General features: G+C 44.2%; 1 protein-coding gene across 1 annotated transcript in view; it reads right to left on the bottom strand.

The window, feature by feature from the left end:
• The window catches only part of LOC137782662 (diacylglycerol kinase beta-like), a 66991-nt gene extending 48241 nt beyond the window's left edge, over positions 1 to 18750 (bottom strand). The window contains 14 exon segments of the mRNA XM_068572157.1: positions 62 to 178; positions 919 to 1007; positions 1748 to 1865; positions 2948 to 3067; positions 3537 to 3611; positions 4742 to 4791; positions 5517 to 5669; positions 6182 to 6454; positions 6800 to 6862; positions 9033 to 9183; positions 10077 to 10097; positions 14275 to 14310; positions 14312 to 14352; positions 18622 to 18750. Coding sequence (XP_068428258.1) covers positions 62 to 178; positions 919 to 1007; positions 1748 to 1865; positions 2948 to 3067; positions 3537 to 3611; positions 4742 to 4791; positions 5517 to 5669; positions 6182 to 6454; positions 6800 to 6862; positions 9033 to 9183; positions 10077 to 10097; positions 14275 to 14310; positions 14312 to 14352; positions 18622 to 18688 — 1374 coding nt within the window. The 5' untranslated portion in view covers positions 18689 to 18750.
• Between the last annotated feature and the right edge of the window lie 2623 nt (positions 18751 to 21373).

Here is a 21373-nt window from a genome sequence, read left to right as displayed (position 1 = left end):
GACGGATTAAAAAGCGCAACCCGGTCATATCCTCATGCGTCCACACGAGGCAGCGACTCACAGAGATCTGACACCAGACGCAGTGCAGGCCCGTCAGGCCCTGGTAGCACTTGATGCTCCGGTGGCAGCGGTCGCACTTTGTCGGAGAGTTTCCCTCCATCCAGACGTGCTGCATGGCCTGCAAGGAGGAAAAAAACAAGCTGTTTTTTTTTAAAAATTTTGCATTTATTCGTTTTCTTTTTACACTTCTGCCAGTCGAGCAGTGGTTCTCCCTCTAGTGGGGCGCGGAGGTATTACAGGTGGGGCACGGGGGGGAGATGCAGATTCTTAATCCCACAGTGGGGGAATATTCTCTGCATGTTACCCATCATCCTTAGTAAGGAAGGAGCTTTGTGCTGCTGTGAAGCTCTGGGGCTTCAGTGCCTTGCTCAAGGACACTTCAACATGAAACTATGGGGAGAAAACAGGGACCCAACCGGCTTCTTTAGTCATCTGTTTTGCCAAATATAAGTTATTTTTTGCACATATATAACTTTATTTGCATTGTTTTATCAAAGTGATTGCACATGTTATTAGTTCTTGTCAGATGGAGCGATCTGGTTTACTTGAAAGGGATTTTAATTGTCTTTAATCTATTCGTTAAAAAAGCACGGAAGGAGTGGGAACATCTTGCTTCCTCCAAAGCGGTGACAGACAAAGTTTGAGACCCGCTGCAGCCGACGGGAGCCGGAGGAACAACTCTGCAGAGCTGTTGGACTCGCTTCAAAATAAGCTGCAACACAAGAGGACATTGAGTCGGTTTGAAGGCTTCGCGTGGCCTCGCGGGCCGTCCCGTGATCCTCGGAGCCCCAATTAAACTGCTTGAGAACAGACGGGTCAGTGTGTGAGCACGAACCCCTTCCAGGCCTCCGTACTCACGTTGGTGTGTCTTCGTGACTTGGCGTAGGTGCTGATGCAGGCGGCGATGTCTTTGGACACGCAGCGCTCGTGCACCGTGTACTTGCATACTGAGAAGAGACGACGACAACAAGCTCGTTAAAGAGAGTCAACGCTATATTAAATATATCTTCACTTGAAAACATGTCCCGCAGGAGATTTAATAAAACAAATATAATGTTTACCGCATTAGAGATCATCTCAATGTGTGTTTCAAGACAATGAAATAATACAAATGTTAAATAATATATATGAAGTGTGTAAATATAGTATATGTAGTGACGTATAAGTATGTAAGTTTGTTTAATATATAATAAATAAATGTTATATGCAATGTTCGACTGTGACGACGACGTCAGCGTCGAGAAATTCAGGTGTGAGTACGAGAGAGTTAACAGATAAAAAACCTTCATTTTAGGCCCTTTTGTTGAAAAAAATATCATCCCCAAACTAAAAAGTGTGTATCTCTGCAACCACTAGGGCTGTTTGAATAATTTAGGTGTTATAATGAAAAGTACACATGTGAGATGTTGTTCAGATGTTTCTGGTTAAGAGGAAATGAAGATGACACACAGAAAGAAATGAAAAGGTTTCAGGTCCGCCTCGAAAAAAAAAACACTTTCTGAATGTGAACATTCAACACGTGAACATTCAACACGTGAACATTCAACACGTGAACATTCAACACGTGAACATTCTCTCTGCAATGTTCGACTATGATAAAGTGAAGCAGGTCAAAGGTACAGAGGGTTCAGAACAGAGGACATTCAGGCGAGGACTCCAGGAAAGTCAAAGTACGAGTGTGACTCACGTGAGCAGCAGAGGCCCTGCTTGCGGACCCCGAGCAGCATGGTGTGGCAGTAGTTACAGTACGCGGGTTTGTTGAAGTGCTTCAGACGCCACACGTGCTGCCCGTCCTCCTGCACGTTCTAGAGGAGGAGAACACGAGGGTCGCATGAAGCGTCCGGACTCTCCTCGCTCCGCACTCTGAACGCCCTCAAGTCACGAGAGAGACGCAGAGTGCAGAGTGATGTGGACCAGGTGTGATGGTGATGGATGAAATGAACAGCGAGGGTTGTGAAGACTAAGATTATAAACTGTGAGATGTAATGAAAAAAGAAGTATTATGATGTTGCAGCCCTGAGTTATGGTTAAAACTACCAATTTCACTATTATAAAATTATCAATTTTGATTTCCATGAAGTTTTTTGAGGGTATAACACGGCCTATAATATAAAAAAACACCCTATATTACCTCATTATTATATGGAAGCCCATTTCCGCCACAAAAAATAAAAGTCATAATTATGACAACAAAAAATCATGATATATATATATATATATATATATATATATATATATATGACAAAAAAAAAATTATGACCAAAAAAAGTCATAATGACAAAAAAAGGCAGAATTAGACAGCCATGCGCACTTACTCTCTCATAATTAATACTTTTTGGTTGTTGTTGTTGTCATTATGCCTTTTTTATCATAATTATGTTGTTGTTTTTTGCCATAATCTTTTTTTTTTAATAATTTTTTTGTGGTGTTAAAAATGGGCTTCCATATTATTATCTGTCCATGTGACAATATTATCATTTAGTAATCTACACATTGCTTATTCAATAAAACCATGCTCTTCTCAGCACGTCACCACATTAATAAACTCCTATTACAAAGATTGGCCTTGTCCGTATCTTGATCTCATTGTTTTTGACCTCATATGACCCATCCTTAATATCAAGCTATTACCACTTATCACTTAAGTAATCACATGGTATCACCTCATTTTTACCTCCTTATGACCCAACTATTACCACGTTATTACTGAGCTTTTTTATTAGTATTTAGGGAGCAAAGTGACAGCAGAAAGCCGGTTCAGAAAAACATGAAACCATATTTTTGTGTCGTCCCAGTGTTGAGCTCCATTTCTTGAACGACCTCTGGGCCGATGGGAAGAGAGCGGCTGAAATGTGTTTGCGAGTAGACGAAGCGTGCAGTAACGTACTGTTTCCATGCCCAGCAGCACCAGCAGAGGGATGGTGGTGAGGCCTCCTCGGATCCACTCCTCCAGCGTGACCGTCCCGTCTCTGTCGTAATCGATCTCTTCCATCATTTCCTTCAGTATCTAAAGCAGCAGAGATGTAAAACGTCCTTCAAAACCAAAACACTGTACACACAAAGTCAGCTCCCGACTCTTGAGACGCTTTAAAACTGAGTTACGCAACGTTCCATAAGGCTTTTTATTAGTTAAAGCAGAAACAGACTAGATGGAAGGAGACAGATGGAAATTATCTTTCATCTGGTGCAATAATAAGAACAACTTCTTGCAAATGTTCTTGCTCCCCGGAGCGTTTTTATGAATTCTTTAAAAAGAGAATGAACAGGATCAGATGGGTCTAGTTTTGTGTTATTGTGAATTCTCCAATATTTTAACTATCTTTGATTCAGTTTTATAGCAGAGCTACTCAGCTCAGGGTTCGCTATCACAGTGAAGCATTCTTTATTCATAAAATGTGTTTACAGTTTCACCATTTCTCCTTTTTTATTTGAGAGAAAACCGTCCTCGAACATGTTCGGAGGGTGTGTTTGCTCACCGGTCGCAGTTCTGTTGAATCCCACTCCAGATATTCTGCCACATGCACCATCTGGTTGATGATGCGATCCAGCTCCTACGAAAAGAAAGATGCACACGCTGAAAAATCATCAACTCTCATACACTTCAAAGCTGCATTTTCTCTCCTGACCACCAGGGGGCGACTCCTCTGGTTGTATAGAAGCCTATGCTTCATGTGTTAAAGCTCCTCTGGTTGTCGAGAGGTCTCAATCTCTAGTTTCAAGTCTTCTTCAATGCAGCATCATGTTCATTTAGTAAATTATGGTCATTTAGAGTCAAACAGTCTGGACAAAGAGATGCAAAACAACTACAAACAGAGACGGTGCAACAACAAAATGACATGAAACGACGACAAAGAGAATTAAAAAGACCAGAAAGGTTACAAAATACCTTCACAGAGATACATGTTACGACTAAAAAGAGACATGAAACAACTACAAAGAGATGCAAACCACTACAAAGAGACGAGAACAACGACAAAGATATGCAAAACAATCACAAACAGACACAATGGTACTACAAAGAGACATGAAACAACTACAAAGACACAAGATGTGACTACAAAGAGACAAGAAACAACTACAAAGAGACACTAATGACTACAAAGAGATGCAAAACAACCACAAACAGACAGGATATGACTAGAAAGAGACATGAGACAACTACAAAGAGACAAGAAACAACTACAAAGAGAAGCATAAAGGGAGCAAAAAAAGACAAAAAAGGTTACGAAATGTCTCCACAGAGATAAGTTTTACGACTACAAAAAGACATGAAACAACTACAAAGAGATGCAAACGACAACAAAGAATCCAAAAAGGGCAAAAGAACAGACATTAAACTGCTTCAACAAAACCAAAAAGGTTACAAAATGTCTCCACAGAGAAAAGTGTTTGGACTCCAAAGAGACACGAGAACAGACTGCGCAGCGGTGGAGCGTTGGGCTCAGCGTCTCACGACACTTCCTGCTTCATGCATTTCCTCACATATCCTGTTCGGCTGATATTAAAGTGAGCGGCCAGTTACAAATGATCTCATGTCAACACGAGCGCCCAGGTGTCTATTCTTGGAGCCGCTGTGTGCAAAGGGCAAAGAGACAGACGAGGGGAAGATGAAGAGATGAGGGAAGGGGGAGTAAGAGAGGGAGAGAGAGAGATATATACAAAAGCAAGAGGAGACACTCACCGAGCTGTCCAGGACCCCGTTGCCGTCTGTGTCGTACAGCCGGAACATGACTGCAGGGAATCAAGAGAGCAGAGACCCCGTGATGACTCGGATGCCGGCGGATAACCGGCGGCAGTAACATTTGTTTCTTGGACTCTCTCCAGATGGCCACGGGGCTAAAAGAAGCCGAGCGCGGCTGCTTTTCAGCACAGAGGAGCCAGTTAGCAGAGATTAGACGTGTCGCTGCGCAGCGATGTAGCTTTGAGATTGGAGCTGGGCAGCGTTTAACTCTTTCCCTGTGTAAGAACCCCAAATTAATGCCACTACTTGTGTGTATTGTGTGTACTTGTTCAGCAAAGTCTTGGGAAAAAAATGTATATCTGCGGAAAAAAAACACTTTTAAAAGATATTTTGATAATAACTATGAACATCCAACATGATGTGAGTCTGATTCCCCAAAAATGCCTCCTGGAGCGTCAATAAGACACCTTTTTGGAAAGATTAGGACCTAAAGAATCAGATTCTGCAACAAAAATCACAATAAAACAAAGTCTTGGCCTGTTAGGAAGGAGTTTCATTCAAAAAAACTGTGTTGTTTGGTTAAAAATGGAAAAAGTTACGTATTTTAAGCCAGAGGATTGTCTAAATGGGGCATGCTGGGACTTAAAACGGGAGCGGGAGGATTTTGGCACACGGTTTCCAAACGGTTAAGCGTGTCACTGACCCCCAGCGAGGTGTAACCAGCCATACCTGCTGTAAGTGGGCTGGGCGCCTACACACAAAGACCGTCACTCACACTCCAGCTTGTCCTCCGGCGTCCCCCTCTCCAGCAGCGAGAGGTAGCAGACGATGTCCTTGAGGAAGACGACCTGGGGCGACGGCGGTTGGGGCCCTTTCTGGGGCGACGGGCTCCTCCGCAGCGACAAGTGCCTCTCGGGGCGGCTCCGCTCTGTCGACGCACAAAAAAAAGTGTGTAACGCCACGCTGCTCGCATCGCCGCGAGTCCTGATCACACAGCTGTCTGTCGCAGCATGACATCATGTGTAAGTACAACCGAGCTGGAAAGTCGTAACTGGATCAGCAGCACCCAGACGTTAACGTACAGGTCTTAAGAACACAGTTTTATAGCGTCGATATTAAACATATAAATCTAAATCTGATCAATTATGACTCGCCAAAGGTTTGTAATTCTATCTGCAGACATTAAATGCCAGGAAAAAGTGATTCAACTCAGAGATATCGCAATCAAACACCCTAAGTGTCTTATTTACATTGAGAAAATGTTTTTTTTTTTGCGTTGCAAGCTGTCTTAAATGCCACATTTAAATATGCAAATGAGTCCTTGTCTTGGTAAATATGTGCTAATTGGACACAGAGGGACTTTGGGATATCTCTCATCAAATGTACTACCAGTTCGCCATGTTCAACATGATTTTTGTGTGCATAGAAGTAAAGTCTCACCCGGGGAGAGTTTGGGGGACACGGGCGACCGGGCGGGCCCGGCGTTGGGGGTCAGGGCGTTGCCGCTCCCCTCTGAGGCCTTGGCCTGGGTGCAGGGCGAGCGGTGGGGCCCGCCGGGCGTGTGGACCCCCGTCCCCGAGCGCTGCGAGGAGGAGCGGGACGAGCACGGGGAGGTGGCGGCCCCCGAGCCCGCCGCCGCCACGCTGCTCGTCACGGCGGAGAGCTCCGGCGTGTGCCGGCCCATCGCGGCGAGGATGCTCTTCCCGTTCATCCCTGTGGGAGGAGAGGAGCGAGAGACAAAGACGAGGACGAAAAGAGAGGAACTGTGAGCACAAATACTTTGAAAAAACACTGGAGAAATATCGCAGAACGTGACGACGACGACGACCCAAAACGGACTCGGGGTGCAAACAGGAAGCAGATAAAATGACACCACGGGGTGAAAACCTCACACGAACACCACTCACAAAGTCTGATCCACACAAAATACCACATCGACACAACAAGAGCACACCAAAAAAAGGGCGAGAGGAGGGGAGGGGGGGAGAGGAGGTTACGGCCAGCAGGGCTCTTGTCCCATTATGATGACATCACCGGGTGCTCGGCCTGCTCCAGTACCTGTAATGGGGGCACAGGCCACTTCGGTCTGAATAGAGATGCCTGCGTCAATGGACCGGGCTTCTGCGGTCAGCCATTGTTTCGATGGTGGGGGGGAGGAGGAAAACAAACATAAAGACAGCGGCAGACGCAGAAGAAACTAAATACCACAAAGTATATTCATCCCATGTCTGTCATACCACTGAGTATAAGACACAGAAACATTTGCATGATACGCAGTGACTTGTTTTTAGACTCATCGGCCACCAGGTGTCAGTGCAGGCTGTGTGATTATCTTTCTTATTCAGCTGTGACAGGATACACAGCGTGTCACATCCCATGAAATACTCGCTTCTCATCGTAACTTATGCGCCGACGAGCAGCTGCCAGGTGAGCGGCATTGATAGCGCACCTGCCTCCACGTGCACTTTGGCTAAACCTGCAGTTTAAATGTTTTAAAAGAGAAGGAAACCCACTGAGCAGAATGATCCCTGCCTGCAGAATGTCTAGCTATGTAATGACAGATTTTAGACACAACTCACCCCGTGTGACCTTGAATATTCATGTTTTTCTCACGTGTCTCAAACAGTGAGCCGATAATCCAGAAACTAAATCAGCAAAACTTTATCAAAACATCAATTTATAAACTCTCACACAACCCGTGCAGTATAATCCAGAGTCCAAATTCCTCCAGCTCTCTACTTCCCAAACACAAGCATCTTTGCTGAAACCTTACTTATTCATACACTCGCACACATAAACAGCCTCAAGAAGGTGTTTTTTTTTCAGCAAAGATGAAAGATGTTCAGGAAGTAGCGAGCGCACATGAATGGATGAATGAAACTTGGATGATGCCGCATGTTTTGGGCCCTTTTATGATGTTTTTTTCAAGACATCAAGGTGAGTACTTGATGTACAAATGTACATTTTAAAGGGTGAAATATTCCTTACTGAGTAGATTATATGGCGTTAATCTTAAAAAAGCAACATCACCATCGCAAATTATTGTCGTTTGTTTAGACTACATATGTATGTATATCTATATATATATCTATATATTTATATATGTACACATAATCACAATGTGCCTCTTCTGGATTGATGCTAAGTTTGAGTAAAACAACTTAAAGATGTGACAAAAACGTTAAAGGCCTTTTCCACTATTTGTTGAACGCAATGCTTCTGTTTGTTTTCAGGGAAACACCACAAAACACCTTTCATTTCATCTTGAAAAGCCCCCCCAGCTGAAGAAAGGCAAGCACACGCGAGGCCACCGCTAATGGAACGACGTCGCTCCTGTCATTTCTGCCGACCATTGGTTGAACTCCGCCGGAGACGCGGTAGAAGAAAGGAAGCGAGCTCGGCTCCCACAGCGAGCCCTGTGAGAATCCAGCCCCTCCGCGCTCGCTTCCTCTGCTTTTACGAGCGTTTTACCACAGAAATAGATTTCTAATTCAACCGTCCGGCTGTCTCCTCAGCTGCTGTGCGGCGAGGAGCTGCACAGCAGCCCGGCGGGTCGAGTCCGGCCCGCCGGGCTGCTCTGCAGAGATTTGTGCTCCTCTGCTCGTGTCGGTGAAGTCAATACTTCCGTGTTTGTGTGAGGCTTTTTTTTTTTTACATTCCTGCTGCAAGGAAAGTGTGTAAATATCAACTCCTTTGCAAGGAGACGACGTGGCTGAAGTCTGTGTGATCATTTCTTGTGTTAAGAAGACAAAAACACAGACGATAAGTCAACTGCTCAAATGTCTTTTTGTCGTTCTTGATAGCTCGAGATCTTGAGATCTCGAGCACTGCGCCTGCACAGGAAGCCAGTAGTCTTGGTTCTGAACCCCAAAAATATGCCAAAGCACTCGGTTCGGTTTAGGAAAAGATGCTAGTTGAGGATAAAATAAGTATGTTTGTGCCAAATGAGTCCGATAGTTCTGAGTCCTGACGGTAAGAGCTGAAGGAGTTGATCTGATCTGATCGTGAAGTTTGAAAGGACTATAAAAAGAGTTTGTTAGTTACGTAATACTGTTTGACCAAACCATTCGTTGTCTGTACCTAAGCGGACTTCCTCGCTCTCTATCCTCCATCGTCTGCTACTGATGCGGACACGTCTTTGCGGAAGGTGCTGACGATTTAGAAAACACCCTGAGGATTATTTCCAGGAAAGGCCACCGAGCCGGAGTTCAGATCAGACCGTCCAAGACGTCTGTGAGCTGCGTGATCGACGGTTAAAAGGTTGCAACCACACGACCACGCACGTCCTTACCCAGTAGGCTCGTTCCTGCACGGGACGGATCGGGGGAGCATCCTCCCGTCTTGCTCTTGAAGGAGGTGAAGAGGTGCTGACACAGCTCCTCTGGGATGTCGTTCTCCAGGTAAGTGGCCATGAAGAGCTGGAAGCCCTCATAATCAATGGGCTACAGTGGAGAGGGGGGGGGGGAAGAGCAGATGGGTTTAACACAATTACTCAGGTATGAATGACGTTTTACACCATCCACGGACGGACGGACAGGGTTCATTTGTCACGAGGAAAAGATGCGATGGACTTGGATTCAAGTTGCCCTGAAATGAAGGTCTGCAGCCTCGACAGCAGCTGAGAGACACGATGGTTTCAACACAAACTATTGCGACAGTCTTTGCAAACCTTTCGTGACGAATAAACTACAGAAAAATACAAACATTCTGTAAATGTATCGCACCCAAAACTATTCATACCGCCTGAGCTCCTGTGCGTCGTTCCATTGAGTCAGTGATTTGAGTTATGCGGTGTAATTATGTCAAGGGCTTTTATTGTGAAAGGTAAGAGCTGAAGGAGTGGATCTGGTCTGCGCTGTCTTTGTCAAGGTTTGAAAGGATTCGGAAAACGTCAGCTAAAGTGCTCTTTTACAATGGAACGCACTGTCCGTCTTTAAACGCGTCCATTTATAGGTCCGGAGTGGGAAAGCAACTCAAAAAGACGCATCGCCGTGTGTTGATGTCCAACAAAAACAAGAGTAACGGCGCGTTCAGGCCTCAAGACTCTAAAGGGCAGACCGACCAACAGACCACCACACAGAAAATCTGCTTTTTTGGGATAACGAGGACGGACTGGAGGTGCTGGAAGCTGCGTCCAGATGCAACCGTTGGAGGTCTGAAGGCTTAAAAGGAAAGAAAACAGTGTAGAGAAAGCAACACAAACAGCAACACACGTCACACTGTGAACCCCGTCCGGCCGGGCGGGCGGGGTGATGTCGTGTTAGTGGACGGGACGCGCATGCAGTCTGCCGACACACACCACACAGCATGCAGAGCCCGCGCGGCTGAGGCTTACTTGGTTGAGAACGTCTTGCTTCTGTTTTTTGTTTTTTTAACGGTTGGGGGAGGGCGAGGGAAGAGGAGAGAGGGAGGAAAGGAAATGAGGAGAAGAGTGAGGGTAGAAGAAGCAGAAGAAGAAGAAGAAGAAGGGGGTTAGCCACATTGGTGCGCATGGCGGGTGGTGAGGTTGGTTTGCAGACCAGACCGCCGGCTCCGCGCCGCCTGCAGGGACCGTTCAGAGCCTGGAGGCTTCTGGTTGTGCAAATCAACCGCTTGAATAAAAAAAAATGAATCTCTGACCACATGCAGAATTCAAATTAAAAGGTGATCAATCCAACGAGCATCAGCGCCGTCATGAGGCTGTAACGAGACCCAGAGACATGCAGCCGCTCTGTGTCTCTTTCAGGTTGTTCTCTGTGTCTTTTTGCTCATTTTTGTGTCTCTTTATGGTTGTTTTCCCCCCTTTTCAAAGCCGTTGTGAGTCTCTTTGTATCTCTTCGTGGTTGTTTTGTGTTTCTTTAAAGTGATTTTGTGTCTTCTTCTGGTCATTTTGACTCTCGTTGCAGCTGTTTTGGTGTCTTTTCAGTCATTTGTGTCTCTATATGGTTGTTTTTCTTCTTCACATAGCCCTTGTGAGTCTCTTTGTATGCATTTTGTGTCTTTTTGTGATCATTTTGAGTCTCTTTGCAGTTATTTTGTGTCTTGTTTTGATTGCTTTGATGTCTTTGCAGTCATGAGTCTTTGCAGTTGTTTTGCATCTCTTTGTGTTATTTTTGGTGTCTTTGGAGTAATTTTGTGTCTTTTTGTTGTTGTTTCTCCCCTTTTCATGGCCGTTGTGAGTCTTTTTGTAGGCATTTTGTTTCTTTTTGTGATCATTTTGAGTCTCATTGCAGCTGTTTTGCGTCTCTTTGTGGTTGTTTTGGTGTCTTTAAAGTCATGTTGTGTCTCTTTGTGGTTGTTTTGCCGTCTTTAAAGTCATGTTGTGTCTCTTTGTGGTTGTTCAGTGTCTCTTTGAAGTCATTTGTGTCTGTTTGACTCTTTTTTTAGTGTCTCTGTGTCTCTTTGTAGTTTCTTCGTGTGTCATTGTGGTTGTTTTGTGTTTCTCGCTGGTTGTTTTATGTTTTCTTTGTGGTCATTTTGAGTGAATTTGAATTACATTTTGTGGGTGAAGGCCAAGTGGACCTGGACCCAAAAAAATCTCATTCACATTCAAGCAGGATCTGCCTGCTTTGTCACATGGAACTAACGACATTAATGTCGGCTGGATTTGATTTAGCTGAAGCAGATGTGGCTCACTGACGTCGCTCATTCATCGTTAATAAAGCTGAAAAGCAGCAGATCGTAAACGCTGTCTGGAGCTTTCTGATCACGATGGACAGAGAAACACACAGAAAAGTGCGGTAACAACATTGTTTCATCGCTCCCGTTCCTCACATTTAAAATGAATCGCTTCTCGTGCACCAGAACCCTGCGAAGAACATCGAGCATCCGACATCTTATGAAGTCTAGTTTTGATTTGATCAACTGCAAAACCATTAAATACAATGCAATGTTTTGTCATGGAAAAAAACACATTATTTATATTTATAAACCACTGTGGCCCTCTTCCATCCATCAAAGTGTGTGTGTGTGAGTGTGTGTGTATGTGTGTGTGCGTGTGTGTGTGTGTGTGTGTGTGTGTGTGTGTGTGTGTGTCTCCAGTGACTCATCAGTCTCTTGTGCCAGCTGCAGTGGAATCTACTCAAGACTAATAATATTAAACATCTCTCTCTCTCAATAAATAAACCTTATATAAATAAATAAATACATAACAAATTAATATATATATATATATAAACAAATATATATATTTACTTTATATATATATATTTATATATAAATACAAATCATATATATAAATAAATATATAATACATATATATATATATACATATGTATTTATATATATATTTATGTATATATATATATGTTTATATATATATATATATATATATATATATATATATATATATATATATACACATATATACATATATATATATATATATATAAATATATACATATATATATATATATATATATATATATATATATATATATATATATATATATATATATATATATATATATATATGTATATGGAGGTATTTAATCCTATAAGCTACACCAGAGCTTCTCATGTTAAATTGCTGCTGCTGTATCTTTCACTGACATCAGCATCCAGGCCTCAGCTCTAGAGTCTCAGCTCCTCACTGATTTCCACCTTAAATGCAAATAAACTGAGCAAACATAATGAGACGGACGGCAGGATGAGCAAAGTAAACCACTTTTCCTCCTCGGGGGAACATTTGGTTCAACACCAAAATAGGACAAAGTAAAGCTGAGCCCCTTTTGCGCGTCGAGGCCCGGTGGAAATACGCCTCTGAACACCGTCATGAGGACCCTCCCTCCCGCCGACAAAGCTCACACGCCACAGAAAACAAGCACTTTTCACTGCTACATTGAGTAAATATGACATCATGACATAAATAAAGCCATGGTCAGTAAATGTAATAACAAAATAAAGCTTTTGCTGCAAAGAGTATTTCTGTAATTACATTTCTACATTGATTTTTGTATTATTGATTTTTCATTTTATTTTTTTTTAAGTTGTAAACTCAGATAAATTCCCTTTCTGCAGGTCACAACAACAAAAAGTACCTCTATCACGCCGTAAAATGCAAAGCAACCATTTCAACATGCTTTTAAACGGCCTTTTATTAACAGCTTTGTGTTCGTGTGTGTCTGTGTGTGTGTGTGTGTGTGTGTGTGTGTGTGTGTGTGTGTGCAGCTAAATGGCAGAGCGGTCTGACAGAGCCCTGAGCTGCAGAGGAGGAAACCCTGTGGGTGTGACGTACAGCTGTCACTCATCTGTCAGCGCGCTGCTGCTGGAGTTTAAATCCTCCACACGTTGGCCAAAGAAATAAATAAAGGAAAGCACGAAATAGAGGTCAAAGTCTTCTTTTGTCTCGAGTAGATTCCACTACAGCTGGCACAGGGGACTGATGAGTCACTGCAGACACACACACACACACACACACACACACACTCTGATGGATGGCAGAGGGCCACGGTGGTCATGGCGGCGCCAGGTGGTCGTCTCAGTGAGACCGTACGTGAACATTAAGTCTGGTTCACTTGGCGCCCGGAGTCCAGGCTACTCACGTCGCCACGGAGCAGGAGGTGGAGGTGAAGAAGAACGAAGAAGAGGAGGAGGAAGAGAGGCGCGAAGAAAAAAAAGGAGGAATATAAATACATGGACGTAAAGAGATGCCGGAGGGAAGGAAGAAATGAATCGTGGGATTTGATAACAAGAAAATCATATGCATGTGTCGGCACGGTGCCGATACTGTGGAGGAGGAATCGGATGTGAGTGTGTGTGTGTGTGTGTGTGTGTGTGTGTGTGTGTGTGTCTGGGCTGAACGCAGTCATCAAGCAGACGCATGAATGCATCCTTACAAACGTTCCTGTCTGACCTCTGGTGCGTGCGGACGTGTTGCTGGAGAGCTGATTAACAAACGTGCTACACATCTTGCTTTAAGGCTTTTTTTGTGGTACCTGTCAATCACAATAAGCCTCGCCTCTAAACCATCCCCAGTCATTTATATAGACTTCTATACAACCAGAGGAGTCGCCCCCTGGTGGTCAGGAGAGAGAATGCAGCTTTAACACATGAAGCATAGACTTCTATCCAATTTTTTTTTTCAAATATTTGCATACAGGAGCGCGTTTTTGGTTCAGAAACGTTAAGATTCAACGTGCGAGATCAACAAGAGACTACATGCAAGATACAGAGTATTAAAATGCAATGCAATCCAAAATTGTCAGAGACGCGAAGAAAATACAAAAGTGAGTTTGCAAAGTTGACGAATCTGCTCTCAACACATCTCTGAAATGTTTCAAATCATGAACCGAAATAAAAACACACTATAAATGTGTGATGGAGGGTGTGTCTCCATCACTACGAGGGTGCTGACTCAGAATTTCTGCTGATTGATATCACACCAAATGAGAGATAACGTACCCACCGTGTGTGTGTGTGTGTGTGTGTGTGTGTGTGTGTGTGTGTGTGTGTGTCGTGTGTGTGAGAGACAGAATATCAAAGCGCCAGCAAACATGAAAGCACGTGAAGGATAAAGCAGGCGGGGGCAGCGGGGGGTTGTGGTGCAGACACACCTGCTCTGGATTGTACTTGGAAAGAACTCCTTCACCGGTGAAACTCCTCCAGCACATCCTTCAGCTTCTTTGTGGAGTCTGAGGAGAGAGAGAGAGAGAAGAGAGAGAGAGAGAGAGAGAGAGAGAGAGAGAGAGAGAGAGAGAGAGAACTGTGTCATCACATTTACTGCAATGCATTTTTACTTTGATCCGCTCCTGACAAACCTGGAGCTTTTGGAGCTTTTTTCTTTGTGCGACTCGTCTTTAAAACCGAGATCAGAAAGTTTCTCTGGGTGAAAAACAACTGAACATGAGACACGTTGTGTTAAAGAACCTGATGAGTGTGCGTCTGTACCGGGAGGCCTGAGAGTCTCCATGTTAGCCACGAGGAAGGAGACACGCTAACATGCTAACATGCTAACATGCTAATCCCATAGCCATGTATGCACACACACACACACACATACACGCGTGCGCACACACACATACTAGACTAGTCATGTACAATCACTTGTCAGACAATTACGGTGGACAAATGTGTGCACACACACACACACACACACACACACACACACTAAACTGACCTCCTATAATCACCTGTCAAACAATTACAGAGACAGATCTCCACACGCACACACACACACACACACACACACACACACACACACACACACACATGCACACACACACACACACACACACACACACACACACACTCCTTCAGGGCGGACGCTCAGACCTGCTTTCATGATTCACGTCAGCTCTCATAATCAACGAGACTTCACTTCATTATATTAGTGCTCAGCAGCTTTCAGCCTCTAAAGCTCCTATTTCTGTCCTGCATTAGAGAGAGAGAGGAGAGAGAGAGAGAGAGAGAGAGAGAGAGAGAGAGAGAGAGAGAGAGAGAGAGAGAGAGAGAGAGAGGGAGAGAGAGAGAGAGAGAGAGAGAGAGAGAGAGAGAGAGAGAGAGAGAGAGAGAGGGAGAGGAGAGAGAGAGAGAGAGAGAGAAGAGAGAGAGAGAGAGAGAGAGAGAGAGATCTCACGTGTTACTTCCGGCGAGACGTCTAGTTTGAGTTATTTGTCGATTCACAAGCAGCAGATTAAATCTCTCTACTGGGTGTCAAACACGATTTTAAAAGATCAATAAGTCCTTTATCATTTCTTTGATCATTAATGAATCTATTAAATGTCATAAAATAGTGAAAAGTTAATGTGTTATATGACAAAACAAGGAAAATAAAAGTCATGAAACAGAAGAAAACCAGAGAGAGTTTGTCATAAATCACTTCAACGATGAAGCAATCACCTCAATGGACGCTGATTCTTTTCTGTTGATCAACTCATCAATTCATCGGCAATTTGCTTATAATGGAGCTTAAACTAATGATCATTTTCATTATTGATTAAATCTCCTGCTTCATTTTCCACATGATGCTAAAATGTTGGATAAAAGTGAAAAAAAAAGAAAAACAAGTGTGTTTTATTTAACTAAAATATGGAGTTTAATATCAAACAACACGCAGAAAAAAAACATCACATCCTGACAAACGACAAACCAATTAGGAAAAAATGTCCGTGACGGAGTGATGAAGTAATAGTTCCTATGATACTTTTCTTTTAGATTATATGGAGTATTAATGCCGCGGGCCTTGAGCCCGCCGCCGCCGCCGCGTGCTTCTATCTCCAGACACGAGCGCAGCGGCGTCCTTCATTAGGAGCTGGATTTATTGCCGGGTGACACCCGAGCCCTCCCCGTCTTTCCACTCCCCACCGGCAGTAAAACGACAGCGAGACCTTCCCGGCCTGCAGGGGCCTTGGCAGCGCGCACATTTATTATGTTTCCATTATCGTCTCCTCGTAAAGCGGCGAGCACGGCCACAGCAGCGCGAGGAGGAGGAGGACGGGGACGCGGGAATATGTCAGCGTCCTCTGGCGTATAGAAACCATAAGATACGACTTTTCCCAACTTGTGACTTTGAGATCGAGCGGAAACTTTAGCCCCCGACACACAGGAACCGGTAACAAGCAGGGTCATTTTTAAGATAAAAAACACACGGAATAACGGGAAATACAAGAAGGGCTTTTTCTACATCTTCTACTGGGTGAAAGTCCTACTGGGTGAATGCCTCTCTACTGGGTGAAAGTCTCTCTACTGGGTGAAAGTCTCTCTACTGGGTGAAAGTCTCTCTACTGGGTGAAAGTCTCTCTACTGGGTGAAAGTCTCTCTACTGGGTGAAAGTCCTACTGGGTGAAAGTCTCTCTACTGGGTGAAAGTCCTGCTTTACTGGGTGAGAGTCCTTTTCTACTGGGTGAAAGTTTCTCTCTACTGGGTGAAAGTCTCTCTGGGTGAATGCCTCTACTGGGTGAAAGTCTCTCTACTGGGTGAAAGTCTCTCTCTACTGGGTGAAAGCCTCTCTACTGGGTGAAAGTCCTTCTCTACTGGGTAAAAGTCTCTATACTGGGTGAAAGTCTCTCTCTACTGGGTGAAAGTCCCTCTCTACTGGGTGAAAGTCTCTCTACTGGGTGAAAGTCCTTCTCTACTGGGTGAAAGTCTCTCTCTACTGGGTGAAAGTCCTACTGGGTGAAAGTCTCTCTACTGGGTGAAAGTCTCTCTCTACTGGGTGAAAGTCTCTCTACTGGGTGAAAGTCTCTCTACTGGGTGAAAGTCTCTCTACTGGGTGAAAGTCTCTCTACTGGGTGAAAGTCCTACTGGGTGAAAGTCTCTCTACTGGGTGAAAGCCTCTCTACTGGGTGAAAGTCTCTCTACTGGGTGAAAGGCCTACTGGGTGAAAGTCTCTCTCTACTGGGTGAAAGTCCTACTGGGTGAAAGTCTCTCTCTACTGGGTGAAAGTCCTACTGGGTGAAAGTCCTCCTCGTCCGTAACGTTTCAGGCTCTGTCAGCAGGATCACAGAAAGTTCCCATGAAACTTGCTGCAAAGACAGAAACAAGAGCTAAACAGAAGCCATTCAATCAGAGCGGCTGAGGTCTGAGCTCCTGAGTGCAAAGATCTTCTCCCAGACAGACGCTCAGCCACTGCCGGTGAACTCTGGACTAGATTACAATGCGTCATGTGCAACATTCCTCCCGCTTCACCTGGAAAACCTCAGTGCTTTGCAAAGAGAACTGCTCACACGCTCAAACAAACAACAACACAGAGCCATGCACCAAGCAACAGCATGGTTTTACATACAAAAGACAACATCCTGCATGCTTCAAATGATAGATCCACACACACACACACACACGCACACACACAAGGAGATAAAGTCAAGATTAATCATTTTGGGAACCACTTACTCTATCAATGTAACAATCCAGTGTAACCGTTGTGATTTTCACCTCATGCTGGCTCTAAAAAAACAGATTTTCACGTATTTGTGTACTAAGAAGCTCGCGTGAGAGAGTAATACTCTTAATATTCATCAGCATGTGAGAGGACAGAAGCTCCTTTGACTAACAAATGTGGTTGTTAGTGAGGGAAGAGGGACGAGCTCATAGGTGTCATGAAATAAATACTGTGCAATACATTTTGACCTCCTTTCCCTCTGTGTTTGAGTCGTCGTAAGAACCCCAAATTCATTCCAATACTTGTGTTTATTGTTTGTATTTGTTCAGCAAAGTCTTGGGAATAAAATGTATATCTGCAAAAAAATCACTTTTAAAAGATATTTTGATCGTAACTATGAACATCCAGCATGATATCAGCCAGATTCCCGAAGAAATGCCTCCTGGAGCGTCAATAAGACGCCTTTATGGAAAGATTAGGACCTAAAGAATCAAAATATGCAACAAACATCACAATAAAACAAAGTCTTAGCCTGTCAGGAAGGAGTTTAAGTCAAAAAACTGTCTCGTTCGGTTCAAAAATGGAAAAATTACATATTTGAAGCCAAAAGATTGCCTGAATGGGGCATGCTGGGACTTAAAATGGGAGCGGCAGGATTTTTCAAAAGGTTGAGAAAAAGTCATTCATGATGTGATGCTGGTCTCCTGCTCCAGCAGCTTGTGACGTGTTTAAAACACATTGAAAAAGAAGTTTATTGGATTGTTGCGGCGGTAAAGACGGAAAAGAACCACGTTGTTTTGAACAATAGCGTTTCAATAAAAACTAATGTATTATCAATTAATGTGTTCAGCAGCGCGTTGCATGTTTTATTGAGGACACGTGCGGCTTCTGGGACTGAAAACCTACTTAAAGTCTTTTGAATTGTGAGTTGCATAAACACTCTGAGCGGGCCGGCTGCAGCGGGAGCACCACAGGGTTTGGTTCCGCAAACACAGCTTTACACACACACACACACACACACACAAACACAGACACACACTCATCATCCACATCGCAGGCTAACAGACACGTGGGTACTCACACTCGCTGTACTGCTGCAGCTGGCTGAACTCAGCTGGGCTCAGACAGACCCAGCTCCCGTCTCCCATGCTGCCTGAAGCCGGAGGAGGGAGGAGGGAGGGAGGGAGGGAGGGAGGGAGGGAGGGAGGGAGGGAGGAGGGAGGGAGGGAGGGTTTGTGTCTGGGAGAGTGTCGGCCTCACGAGCGGCGCTCGGGGGGATTGATGGTTATCCTCGGGTCGCGTTGCGTAACAGGGCCGAGGCGAAGAGGTTTCGGGGTGTCATCTCTGCCTCCGAGTGGAGAGCCGACGCTCTGGAGGCGGAGAGCAGGAACCCACTGAAGGGGGAGGGTGTTTAGCCGGAGGCGAGGGTGAGACGGGGGAGGATGGAGAGACGGGGGAGGATGGAGAGGAGGGAGAGGAGCGGGGATGTCGAGGTGCTCCAAGTTTTCAATTTGCCACAAATAAAACCAAAGTTCTTTTTTAAAAAAAAGGATGTGTTGCTGTTATCGTCCGTCACAGTAAAGAGAAACTCCTCAAGTCTGCAGAGAGACGCCTCGTGTGACCTGCAGAGAGAGAGAGAGAGAGAGAGAGAGAGAGAGAGAGAGAGAGAGAGAGAGAGAGAGAGAGAGAGAGAGAGACAGGGGAGAGGGAGGAATGAGAGAAGATAAGGAGAGGGGGGAGAGAGAAGAGAGAGTTGGAGAGAAAGAAGTGGGGGATGAGAGAGGGGGCAGAGAGGAGAGAGAAAAAGAAAGAGGAGAGAGAGAAGAGAGAGAGGGGGAGAGAAAACAGTAAGTTAAAGTGATCATTAATATTTTCTGGACTGAATATGAAATGTATGAAAGGCAAGAGTCTTAACAGAACACATCTGTATTATCTCCAGGTAGAGAGAGAGAGAGAGAGAGAGAGAGAGAGAGAGAGAGAGAGAGAGAGAGAGGATGGGCGTCCAAGAAGATGGAGGGAAAAAGCGAGAATGAAAGCAAAGTGTGAACCAAAAGAGATTGACAGCAGAGGTGAAGAGCAGGAGGAGGAGGAGGAGGAGGAAGAGGAGCAAGAGGAGGAAGATGTGAGCTGTGAGGAGCAGCGAGGATTCTCCTGCAACCTCAGAGTCTCTGGTTTCCATGCAGAGCTCTGGTTCCTCACTACCTTTAGAACAGGTTTCAGTTCTGAGGCTTGAGAACGTGGACGTTCCCCATTTAAAGCAAGAGAAGAGACTCATGGTCTGTCTGACTGGACAGTAAACGGACCAGAACTCCCAGAGAGGAACCCGGGTGAATGACTCAAATCACCATGGGAGTAAAACACAACCAGAAGAAGGCTTATTTTTATAAATGGGTCCACTTATTTCACTCTTTGAGGCTCAGAACAGACGAGTCCTGAGGAGGAAACATTCCTTTAGATGCATTTCATGACAGAGAATTCACTTTGAGAAGCGCTCACGTGTGAATGAATACTTATGCTTTATGCATAAAGCGTCACTATGATGTGCTTTTTGTTTTCTGTTAGCTGATATCGACATTTAAAGAAGAAACTCTACCTTTTATTTACTATTTTCAGCTTTCCCACGACGTAACAGGATGTAAATAATGTATTAATGGATTCATCTGGTTAGTATGTTCGTGTTCATTTTGTTCATAAAAGAGTAAATGCTGCTATAAACCCTCGTGGTAGGAAATTCTTGGCTGAAATAATCATTTAATTATTCATTTGTTTATTTATTTAGTGGCCTAAAAGTAGTCAAATTTAAATATTTAGAAATTTAAAAAAAATAAAGTTGCACAGCTTATTTGTTATTATACGACAGGGTTGCGCAAACAAACAAACAAACATATTTTTATATAAATAAATAAATAAATAAATATATATATATATATATATATATATATATATATATATATATATATATATATATATATATATATATATATATATATGGAGAGTGAGGATGAACATTATTCTCACAGCCAGAGGAAAGAAGCTGTTTTGATTTAATCTTTTTTTATTTACCTTTACCTTTTTTTCCTTGAAAATATGTTTAGGTCACGAGGCTACACACACACACACACACACACACACACACACACACACACACACACACACACACACACACACACACACGCACGCACACACAATCTGAATAACAATAATACCTTCTGTAAAAACTAAGAAACAAACAAAAAATAACCAGTTATAATTGAAACGCACTGTCAGTTGTACAGTAGTGTGTTTCCTCCCCCAAATATTCACAACATACAAAGATCACGTGACCTCTGAGGCCTCCACAAACTCTTCTTGAGGCCTCAGTATGTTTTTAACGTGTAAAAAGATAAATCAGCTTCACGCAGCTTCATCTGCAACCTTTTGCACCAGCAACCCGGCTTTAAAGCGTTCCTGTGCCTTGCTCGCTGTGTGCTAACGTAGCGATGCTAACTTAGAGATGCTAACGCAGCGATGCTATGCTACACCACCGCGAAAGGTAACAAAAGGAGGGAGATCTGCAGGCGTGTTGCTGTGTGAGCAGAGAGAGGAGCACATGCCAGTCCAGCGTCCGCGGGGCCTCCCCTCCTCCCTCCTCCTCTCTCCCCTCCTCGCTTCCTCCCCTCTTCGCCTCCTCCCTTCCTCCTCTCCTCGCCTCCTCCCCTCTGCAGAGAGGGATTCTGTTTTGCTCACGACGTTGCCCGGCAACTATGACGTCACCGGAGAGAGTGCACGGCGGAGAGATGCACCACGACGAAGACGAGGGAAGGAGGGAGGGAGGGAGAGAGAGAGAGAGAGAA

The sequence above is a fragment of the Clinocottus analis genome, unplaced genomic scaffold (assembly GCF_023055335.1).
Source record: "Clinocottus analis isolate CAN_PGR_092001 unplaced genomic scaffold, fCliAna1.0.p SCAF_12, whole genome shotgun sequence".
Lineage (NCBI taxonomy): Eukaryota > Metazoa > Chordata > Actinopteri > Perciformes > Cottidae > Clinocottus > Clinocottus analis.
The sequence above is the reverse complement of the archived record's forward strand: the minus strand, read 5'-3'. Positions and strand labels throughout refer to the sequence as shown.